A 10,868-nucleotide genomic window follows, 5' to 3' on the forward strand; every position below is an offset into this window, starting at 1 on the left:
AAATTAGAATCAAAAAGTTTTATATTTATTTATCATGAATAAGGTAAATTTTAGTGCGAATGTATTAAATTATATACCAATATATAGATTGAACAATATTCCTGAATGATCATAACTTATACATCATTTCATTAAAGTACTTAATTTAACAACTACAAGCAGAGGCATTTTCACTTGCATTAGCAGTATTTGCTAAGTTCACCCTTTGATCTTCAGTAACATTTAAACCACCATTTGTATGTTCATCCTCTGGACCTTTCAATGGAATCTTTTCACCAATACCAAGGAATACTTCACTAATATTTGTACCTGTCTTTGCACTAGTCTCAAAAAATAATAAATCTTCTTCTTCTGCTAATTTTTCGGCTTCCTCACGACTAACTTTTCTTTCGTCTTCATTATCCTCCAAAATATCGACTTTATTCCCTACAAGTGCAATGATAATATTTTTATTAGCTTGTTCATGTAATTCTTTAACCCAGTGACGTGCCTTTATGAATGATTGGGGTTTTGTAATATCATAAACTACTAATGCAGCCTGTGCATTTCTATAATACATCGGAGCCAAAGAGGCAAATCTTTCTTGACCTGCCGTATCCCATATTTCAAACTTAACTGTGTGATCATTAATATTAACTCTCTGTGTTAAAAATGCAGCACCTATAGTTGGCTCTTTGTTTTCTGAAAAATCGTTAGAAACAAATCTTAAGACGATGGATGATTTCCCTACTGCTGCTTCACCTAATAGAACTAATTTGATTGAAGTGATTGGATTACTCATTTAGCTAATATGTTGATAATGGTTGTGATTATTGTAGCGGTACGTTTAGTTGAATTTATTTTCTTTGTTATTTTCTTATAATAATATAGTAGCAAATCTCAATATATATATATAGTTGTAGTACAAACTTTGAGATGCCGTTTGTATAGTTTTGTTATTCTTGAATATATTATAAAAATGTGTATCTATATGAGTAAGTGACTATCAAAAATATCTAATTATAGGGATTGCCGGATATGGGTTTTCCAAATTTAATTTTCTTTTTGATTCTTCACGTTGTCAGTTTTGGATGTTTAACGAGTGCGGGCCGTTTCATCTGTTTTTCCTCGTTAAGCGAGATGGGCTTTGATAAAAAATCAGAAAACAATGCCAGTAACGGTAACGACTGATGGTTCTACATTTACTATACAAAAGGTATGTGTGAATCATTAAAAAGGTGCATTGTTGGACATCAGTTGTATATATAATACTTTTTTTACTTATAATTTTGGTTTAGGAGGAGTAGTAGCCTCATGGTTAATCTCCAGAGAACCATCTTTCTTTTCAGATTCTCCAAAAAATGCAACAGTGACAGTCAAATCATCTCTATATTTCCTGCTCATTGGAGATGGAATACTAGTTAAAGTAGACACATATTCCTTTTGACCACCGGCACTTAGCGCATTTCTGATTAGGTGTGTGGCCACATTTGGATCTTCTAATAAATAATCAGTTGCATTTGAATTGTCCTTTTTCTTGTATCTAAATGCAGGTCTTTGTGATGATTTATCCGATGTAAGGTCTTTAACTAATGGTAATTTACCAGTTTGCGCTGTTATATTTTTCCTCGTGCTTTGATTTTGGGTCATATATTGTTCTTGCCATTTAGCAACTAAACCAACAATTTCCTCGTTGGTTAATAATTCAAATAAACCATCAGAACCCATAATCATAAACTTTACATTATTGTGAACAGTAGTTGTAGTGATTTCAGGTTTTGATGTAACATAAGGTGGTGTTAATAAATCTCTTGGTTCACTTCTAAAATATATTTTCACATGATCTGGTAGATCACTCAATTTTTTACCGTCAACTTCTTTCAATTTGTAACGATAATCTCCAAACGCACGAGAAGGTTGTAAACAACCCAATACTCTACCACGGCGAACTGCATTAGGTTCACCAGGGTGTTCATTTTGAATTCTAGCAACTTCATCTAAATTATCACCGGTTTGATCAATTGATAGAGCCTTGACAAACCAATTGCTATTTTCATCAATACCACCGATCAATGCCCTGGAATCACCAGTGACAGCAACCTTCAAACTCATATCCTTTGAATTATACAATGATAATAATGCACAAGAACCAGATATAGCTGGTAATACATTTACCATGTTTTCTTGAGATGGATCCCTAAATAATTGTTTAAATGATTGTTGAATGATATCTTGATCCAATTGTACAAAAGCATCAATAATGGCAGAGTCAACTTGTTCGCTGGAGCCTTCACTCTTTGGTGATGAATAAAAAGGCGATAATTGTTTTGCTACGTATCTTACCATATCCTTCGATAATTTAGCAGACGTAAAAGGACCACTATGACCATCAAATATACCGAAAAAATATAGATCTTCTTCAGTATCCTTAATTGGTACGGTAATCACTTGTTCGATATGATTATCTTCTATTGGATTATTTGATGGAAGTTGAGCGACATCATAACGAGTTATCCCTTTATTTCTGTTAACAATATAACTTTGTTCCAAACCACGTAATTTCTTATCTATTTCAGAATCTGTCAGTAGAGTAATAGTAGCACTCTTATTAGCAACCTTTGTAGAATAATGTTTTATACCATCTATAGCGTCCAATGAGATTGATGATGAACCCAACCATGAATATGATGCTAACATTAACCCAGATCCACCTAATAAAGCCCACCCAATATCTTTAGAAAACTTCCTACTACGTCTAAATATATTCTTACCCAAATTTGAAGATGCAGTTGTGCTGTAATAATTGCATGAATTCTTGTGTTTTGAATTTGAGATGTAAGATCTGTGCACAAATCTACCTATCCATTCACCATGACGGCTGTACCTAGTAATAGTTCTATTGGCTCTAGGCAGTAACATTGTTATTCTAATGAGCAAATTATATATGTTTTTAGAATATATGTGTTCCTATATCAAGGAATGCAATGCCAGAATAAGAAAATATGATTCTTACTTTACTGTAGTTTGTAATCAATGATTGTGAAATCCATTGCATTTTATGGAGAACTAAAAGGATTTACCATTCCTTTTGCCGCGTGGTAAAAAAGGTCTGTGTTTTGTATATTTATATAGATAGACAAGAGAGATGTAGTTTAAGTGACACTGTGCTTAATTGCAAATCATTAGTGAACTAAAGAATGACAGTGTAATTGCATATATCTATATGATCAATACACGGTAATTGACAGGTATATGTTTAGAATAAGGGAAGTTAAGGAACTGAACCATATTCTATTATTTTGATTCCCTAATATATATACATGTGTGTGTGTGTGTGTGGATAGATAAATTTATTCATTGGAATATGTTTGTGAAATTAACTGTCTTTATGTTTCATTTATAGGACAAACTATACAGGTAATTACTAGATTATAAGGACTTTCCAATACAGGATTGGACAGGCACCTTTCCTATTGTCATATTCTTCTTGCATGTTCCAATCAACTCTGCTACATAGAACCTCAAGTTATAGCTAAGAAACCAACTCCTGAAAACCAGCTAGAAGCAGCTACATCCAATCCATGAATCGTGATTGTAACTGTTGGTAAAAATACATATTTTATATATCTTGATTGTTTGATTAATTATTACCTATTAAGATCACATTTCACGATGTGGTTGAAAATTTTTTTTTCTTAGTCCCATTGGCAATGTGCGAGTATTACTACCGTACAACGAACCACTTTGGCACAGACGAGAGAACTGGTTTGCAGTGATGACCATCAACGTTAACTAAGTTCATCTTATAATTGGAAGTATTACTATAAAAGAACAAAAATTAAAGAACACTTACTTACTAAAGGTTACATTTATTTTAAGTTAATATACATATATATAACATCATAAAGAATTATACATAACACCAGCAAGGATGCCTCCAAAGAAGAATAAGCAACAACAGCAACAGGCTAAGAAGAAGGACAATGTCGACAAAACATTCGGTATGAAGAACAAGAACAGATCCACTAGGGTCCAGAAATTTATTAGACAAGTGGAACAGCAAGGTGTTGATCCTGCAAAGGAAGACATGAGACGTCGGAAGGCTGAAGAGAAGTTTATGAGAGAAGCACAGGAAGCTGAAAGAAGATTATTATTTAATAATGTATCTGATCAAAGAGTTCGTGCTGGTGTAGACCCAAAGACTGTCGTTTGTGCACTTTTCAAGTTAGGGAATTGTAATAAAGGTGCCAAATGTAAATTCTCACATGATCTTAATGTTGGTAGAAGAGTTGAGAAGAAGGATCTGTATCAAGATGCGAGAAGTGAAAAGGAACAAGATACAATGGATAATTGGGATGAAGAAAAATTGAGAAAAGTTATTCTTTCTAAGCATGGTAATCTAAAGACTACCACGGATAAAGTTTGTAAATATTTCATTGAGGCTGTCGAGAATGGGAAATATGGTTGGTTCTGGATTTGTCCAAATAATGGTGATAAGTGTATGTATAGACATTCCTTACCAGAAGGTTTTGAATTAAAGACTAAAGAACAAAGAAGATTAGAGAAAGAAGCTTTGGAAAACCAACCAAAGATTACATTGGAAGAGTTTATTGAAACTGAAAGAGGTTTTTTGGATAAGACTAAATTGACACCTATCACTATTGAAAATTTCGCAGAATGGAAGAAAAGTCATATTATTGCTAAACTCAACGCTGAGAAGAAATTAAATGAAAAGAAGAAACCTTCTGGTCGTGAAATTATACAGAAAATGTCTAGTAATGGTGGTATCTTAATAGATGAACCAGTTGATGAGGCTGAAAGTGTCTATTCTCAAATTTCTAATGAAGAAGAAGAAGGATCGGCTTGGGATTTGACTGAATTCACAGATGCATTAAAGGTAGCTGATCATAAAGATGATAGTGGGGTTAAGGATTACGGTGATGGGTCCAATCCAACTTTCGAAATCAAAGCACGTTAATATGTTTGTGTTTTTGAACAAGAATAATTACATGTCAAAACTATTCATGTTTGCATTTGCTTTTATTGCCTTACGTAATATTCGAAAAAATGATAAAAACTAACGCACCTACCATATAGAGACATTCAAATGATATATGGTGTTATACTGTGACTGTAGAGATCTTGGTTGTGTAAACATCCCAGGGTTTTTATGTCAATTTATTATTAACATGGTTTCTAGATGGTTCTCCATTCATCCAATAGCATATTCACTTCTAACTAAGATAATTATAAAGTATATCATCTATTCTTTTGTATTTGGTATTCTTATATTTTTTATATTATCTATAATTATAATTATAATAATAATAGTAATAACAATTATTTAAATTGGAATAATTGATCAGCGTCGGAAATGGCGTACTATTTAAAATATTGGTTAAAATGTCAACGTTTTTATGCATTGGTTTTATTTACAAGCGTCGAATATTTAAAATTTGTTCTGATAAATATTTCTATATACCTTTTTATCTTCCCATAAAGTTTTGAATGCTTTTCCTTCCAAACCAGCTATATTACATTTTGTAATGATTCCCTTTTCACAAGATATAAACACTTGCTTATCAAGAAAAGCAACATCAAACTTGGGACCATTAAAGTACTTCCATTTATCATCTTTTAAGGTATTCATCGAGGAGTTTATTTCATCGTTTATAGTTATATCTTCATTACAGAAATAGACAGGTATCTCATGATGGTTCGCCCCTTTGAAATCAGTTCTAAATCCATCAATACAAATATCCATGAAATTATCTGTTGATTTTAATGAAATGTTGGAAACGTTGGATCTTACACTGTCGACACTCGGACTATCCCACTTTATTCCAGGTATATCTTTGGCTTTCAATAATCCATGAAAATTCCCTAGATCTGAATTCACAAGCATTGTACCATGATGATATGCTTTACCTTGAGCAATCTTGAATGCGCTACCACCACATTTCTTCCCATCAAATAATATATCACTCCTTTTGTTTAAAGTGACAGGTAAAGTTTCATCGTACGAATGTAGCCATTTTACAATCAATTCATTAAAAAAACTTGAATGAAATTCATTTCTGGATGTAATAAACGAGTAATTAACATTTCCCAGATCGTGTATGACAGCACCACCTCCTGATAATCTCCTTAATAATTCATAACTTTGCTCTTGTAGTTCAGAAAGATATACTTCCTGCCAAACGGTCTGATTTTTTCCAATAACTGCACATTTTTTATTAATATAAAACAACAATCTATGATTAGGGAAGACGTCATGACTAATTTCTTTGGATACAGGTGTCTTTCTAAAGACATAATCTTCCAGTGCCAAATTATAATAAGGGTTATTTGATAAACTCTTTAGGATAAATCTACCAGGGGACGTCACCTTGTGTTCCAATTCCTTTCCGGACAAACATGTGTTATCAACTTGAAATAAATCTTGAAATTCCTTATTCAATTTATCGCATTCAGATAGAGGGTTTGTTTCTCGAGAAATATCAGTATTATCATCTTTTGTATTGGTATTACTTAATGACTGAGAGAACATATCGGAATACATTGTGTTAATTCCTTTATATTGGTCATCAGTTTCATTTATATCGAAGGGGACTTTAGTGTTTACATACCGTTGGGATTTATACGTAAACGTGTTTAATTTGGAAAGTATGTAGCATCTTTTTAGCATCTGGATCTAATTTTTATTGGACATCTCAAATGTGTTCAATGTAACATAGTAATTACAAATAATAACCTGTTTCAATGTATATATCTAGAATGAAATGACAGACGGTTCTTGAAGTTCCCTTTTACGTTATTCAACTTCTTTCCGATTGTGTCTTCCAAAATGAAAAGACTTAGCGATGGAATATAAATTCCGACTAACAAATTTTTTGTCACCATATAGAATGATGAAGCCTTATAAAATAAAACAATGAATTCAACTTACAACTTCAACCGAATTATAGGATACTAGTTACGGTAATTTAAGATAGCAAGAAATAATTATTAGTTTAATATGGACAAAGCTCAATCTTTTATTAAAGAATGTTTATTCACAAAGAATTTTGATAACCCAAATAAGCCGATCGATGAACAAAGATTACAGCAAACATTATTGTTGATGCCTACCGATGGTGGGTTATCTACTCGTCTGAAGAGATACAAAAGTTCAACAAAGCTGACTGCCACTAATATCGAAGGTAATTCCAATAATCATAAACATCCTAATTATAGAACTGTCAATAAAAACTCAAAAAGTGCATTGCGAAATTACATTAATAATTGTAAGGACGCCTCAAAAAGAGCTAAAAACATAGCAAAAGAAAATAAAATTAACAATCGTTCAGATTTGAATAAACTATTACGAGAAAAATATAAAGATCTATTTGATAAACTACCTCGTTATGAAACATTCCTACCCATGTATGAAGATTTCTGGGTAGAGTATATAAAGGATATCCTTTCTCTCAGTTCTACTGTGGAATCAGGTTCACGCCCAAGTATTAATGCAAATACATCGTTAATGAAATTATCTATGGCCGACTATAATGGTTCACTATTAAAGATAGTGAAAAGTAAAAATAGGAATATGACAGGCATCGAGGGTATAGTTATTTGGGATAGTCAAAAATCTTTTATCATGGTTACAGAGGGTGACTTAATTGACGACGTAAAATGTATACCGAAAAAAGGTACTATATTTAGTTTTGAAATACCTATCAATGAAGAAGAGGCATTGCAGTATTCTATCTTAGGTGATAGATTTAAATACAGAAGTGTCGATAGAGCCAGTAGGAAATTTAAGGCTCGTAGATGTGATGATATGTTGTATCAGCTGCATGGGGAATTCATATGAATGATTTATCAAAAATAATAAAGCATTATATCCTGTCTATTGGTTATATATATTTATATCTACATCAGTGATTAAAAGAAATGAAAATCTTGAGACTTCCTTGGGAAAAAGGTAATATTTCCTTATATATTTATTTATAGAAGGTTGTTTAATATTTAATTTATGTGCCAAGATATACAAATATTTTGTTCTATATGCTACTTCTCATTAACATGTTATCTTTGATCAAATTCTGTTGTTCTTATACTTCATCGATAATCGTTGATATCTAACGCGACGGAAACTACGGCTAGATCTGTTAAGTGAATATAAATAAGATCAATCAGAATAGCTATAATCGAATCTCTTAAGTAACGGTAAATAATAAATTGTTTTAGCAATCCACTATAGCAATCTAAGTATGCTTAGGGAACGTCATTGTATCGATACCGCTATATATGGACCACCGCCAAAGGTTCCTACCACATTTAGTGTAAACGATTATGAGAATTCGAGAAGTTCACCTTCTGAGGTAAACGCTGGCTTTCAATTGATTAAGAAATGTTATGATGAATTGGAGAAGATAATATCTAAATTAGATAGTTCTAGTATTAATGATCTTAAGGACATTGATAGTGCATTAGTGTTAGCAACCGGTTTAACAACCGACGTAGCCATCAGAAGTAAATTATGGAGGGTTTGTCGTGAAATAACTCATCAAAAGATTACACGGCCAGATATAAGAACCAGTAACAATGGTAGTACTATTAGAAATAAGCCTGTCAATCAGGCTACAGTTATTAGAGAGTTTTGGTACTATATTATCTCTAGAATTAAAGGGATTAGTCGTGTTATGATTCAACGATACCAAAACATTCATGATAGAGTTGGAGATGGGAATTACTATGATTCAAAAATATTTGATTCTTTCTGTTTAAAATATGGATTTATTATGAGAAAGCTTTACCTAGTTATTACTTATGTTCTTGAGAATTATACAAAACTTGTTATTGGTGATCAACCGTATACCGATGGTACCACAATAATGCAGTCTATTTTGATAGGTTCGATGATGGAAACGTATAATGATAAATTTCCAGCATTTATCAACGAATTTTTGGATTCGCAGAGAGTAATAGGTTTAGATAAATATAAGTGGCGATCTATTTGGGTTCCATTAATTCGTGTTCCAGATACTGTTGATATGATGGCAATATATTTAGATAATGTTGAAAAATATTATAGTCGAGATATTCATAGTCCAGTATTTGTAGGCCCAACTTTTGCCACTGGTCTACAGGAGGTTATGGTAAATGAACTTGAATTGGCTTTACAATTTACAGAACTTAATCGGGAAACGTTATATCGAAAAGTTTGGGGAACTATATTATTTAAAGCCAATCTATATTCAAAGATGTTTGAACTTTGTAAAAATGATACCAGATATAATAAACAAGGAGCATTACTTTTCAGAACTGTCGTTACTAAGTTTTGCAGAAAAGTGAGTCAAAATGGGCGTATAGATTTAACTGATTATTTGAATGCCCAGACATCTGTCATCAATCGTTATCTTGAAGGATGTTTTAACCCAATTGATAAAGGTAAATTGATAAAGACAGTTTGTGATTTGCATGAATATTTTTGTGATCCTGATCAAGAAGAGATATTAAAGAATAGTGTAAATGATTTGTTGAGGAAAGAAAATTTATCTATGATGGATATATTCTTGGAAACATTTAAAAATGAAATAAGTTCATCAATTGAGGAGCTCAATAAACTGTCAGAATTGGCAAAAATTGAACTTCCATATAGTGATCGTAGAACACTGGTTAAATATTTAAGGCGAAGTCAAAAGCTGTTATTCCCCCATTCCTCCTATATAAATGAGTTCGTTAAACTTCCTAAAATCTTTAGATTCGGATCAAGTTTACCAAAGATTATATGTGATTATAGTTTTAAAGAACTCCTTCTTAATTTTAATGATTTTTCAATGTTGTTCAGAATACGTCGGAGTCCACTAATGAAAATGATTGTTGAATTGAATAAAGGCTATAGTTCATCTGATGATATGATTACGCTGGAAATTTTATCGAAGGAAGTATCTGATATGTCCAAGCTTGTTACGGCTTATAATCTTTCTAATGAACACGAAATGTTAAAGTCAAATCTAATCGTCTTACAAAGAAGCAAGTATAATGATCAGTTTTCAGAGAATGATTATAAAGATATAAAAGTACCTCCTGAGATCCATGAACAATGGGATAAATTAATGACATTCTATCGCCAAAGGATTACCAATGGTGAACTTCGGGATGTAACTCCAATATATCAGTTGCAACGTTGTGAAGTCAATTGTCCTTTTGCTGTTCCAGGGTATGATAAAGACGTTACATTTGATGTTACGCTAATGCAAGCATGTGTTTTACAAGAATTTAATGATAAAGATGAATTATCCTTTAATGAAATATATAAACGTACCAAATTGGATAAACATATTTTGCAAGCGATATTAAAATCATTTGTGTCATCAAAATTAATGATTAAAGAAGGTGTCAATGTTAAACTGAATTTAAATTACCAACCAAGTATAGGGAGGATAAAGAATGGTAGAATCATGATACCTATGGGTAAAATAACAGCTAAGCAACCAGTAATTGGATCATCTACAACTTTGTCTACTTCAAACACTGTTCAACATCCAGAAGGGCTAAGTTCGCAATGGAAGCAAGAACTGTTGAGGGCAGCCATCACGCGTACGATAAAGGTCTCAGGAGAAACTTTTAAGGAACAAGAATTGATCGCCTATGTTAGAGATCAAGTGACAGATTTCAGTGTTGGTGAATTCAAAGTAGCTGTTCAGTTTTTACTGCAAAACAATTATATTGCTGCAGATGGAGAAAATTATGCATACAATCTAGACTAGTATAAAGTATGTAACTTTTAAATGCAACTTATTAGAACCTATCTTAAAAAAAGCCATTTACGACTATGTTGATTATTTGTAAATGACAGTTTGACCAATTACCAAAACTGTCTGACTATTCCTTTATGG

General features: G+C 32.2%; 6 protein-coding genes across 6 annotated transcripts; 3 read left to right on the top strand and 3 right to left on the bottom strand.

Moving 5' to 3' along the window:
- Positions 1 to 145: 145 nt before the first annotated feature.
- On the bottom strand, positions 146 to 781 carry VPS21 (Rab family GTPase VPS21; the record flags this gene model as incomplete). Its single annotated transcript, XM_041549369.1, has 1 exon — positions 146 to 781. The coding sequence occupies one exon, from the start codon at positions 779 to 781 to the stop codon at positions 146 to 148; it is 636 nt and encodes a 211-aa protein (XP_041405303.1).
- Positions 782 to 1,260: 479 nt separating this feature from the next.
- On the bottom strand, positions 1,261 to 2,898 carry PTC5 (type 2C protein phosphatase PTC5; the record flags this gene model as incomplete). The annotated part of the gene is made up of 1 exon (XM_041549370.1): positions 1,261 to 2,898. One exon carries the CDS (start codon positions 2,896 to 2,898, stop codon positions 1,261 to 1,263), a length of 1,638 nt encoding a protein of 545 aa, XP_041405304.1.
- Positions 2,899 to 3,910: 1,012 nt separating this feature from the next.
- Positions 3,911 to 4,957, top strand: TMA46 (Tma46p; the record flags this gene model as incomplete). Its single annotated transcript, XM_041549371.1, has 1 exon — positions 3,911 to 4,957. One exon carries the CDS (start codon positions 3,911 to 3,913, stop codon positions 4,955 to 4,957), a length of 1,047 nt encoding a protein of 348 aa, XP_041405305.1.
- A 471-nt stretch (positions 4,958 to 5,428) lies between these two features.
- Positions 5,429 to 6,667, bottom strand: AIM22 (putative lipoate--protein ligase; the record flags this gene model as incomplete). The annotated part of the gene is made up of 1 exon (XM_041549372.1): positions 5,429 to 6,667. One exon carries the CDS (start codon positions 6,665 to 6,667, stop codon positions 5,429 to 5,431), a length of 1,239 nt encoding a protein of 412 aa, XP_041405306.1.
- A 330-nt stretch (positions 6,668 to 6,997) lies between these two features.
- Positions 6,998 to 7,837, top strand: POP4 (RNase P/RNase MRP complex subunit; the record flags this gene model as incomplete). The annotated part of the gene is made up of 1 exon (XM_041549373.1): positions 6,998 to 7,837. One exon carries the CDS (start codon positions 6,998 to 7,000, stop codon positions 7,835 to 7,837), a length of 840 nt encoding a protein of 279 aa, XP_041405307.1.
- A 1,186-nt stretch (positions 7,838 to 9,023) lies between these two features.
- On the top strand, positions 9,024 to 10,739 carry RTT101 (cullin RTT101; the record flags this gene model as incomplete). The annotated part of the gene is made up of 1 exon (XM_041549374.1): positions 9,024 to 10,739. The coding sequence occupies one exon, from the start codon at positions 9,024 to 9,026 to the stop codon at positions 10,737 to 10,739; it is 1,716 nt and encodes a 571-aa protein (XP_041405308.1).
- Positions 10,740 to 10,868: the final 129 nt, after the last annotated feature.

Source organism: Maudiozyma barnettii (genome assembly GCF_903064755.1).
Source record: "Maudiozyma barnettii strain CLIB 1767 genome assembly, contig: KABA2_02, whole genome shotgun sequence".
In the NCBI taxonomy this organism is placed as follows: Eukaryota; Fungi; Ascomycota; class Saccharomycetes; order Saccharomycetales; family Saccharomycetaceae; genus Maudiozyma; species Maudiozyma barnettii.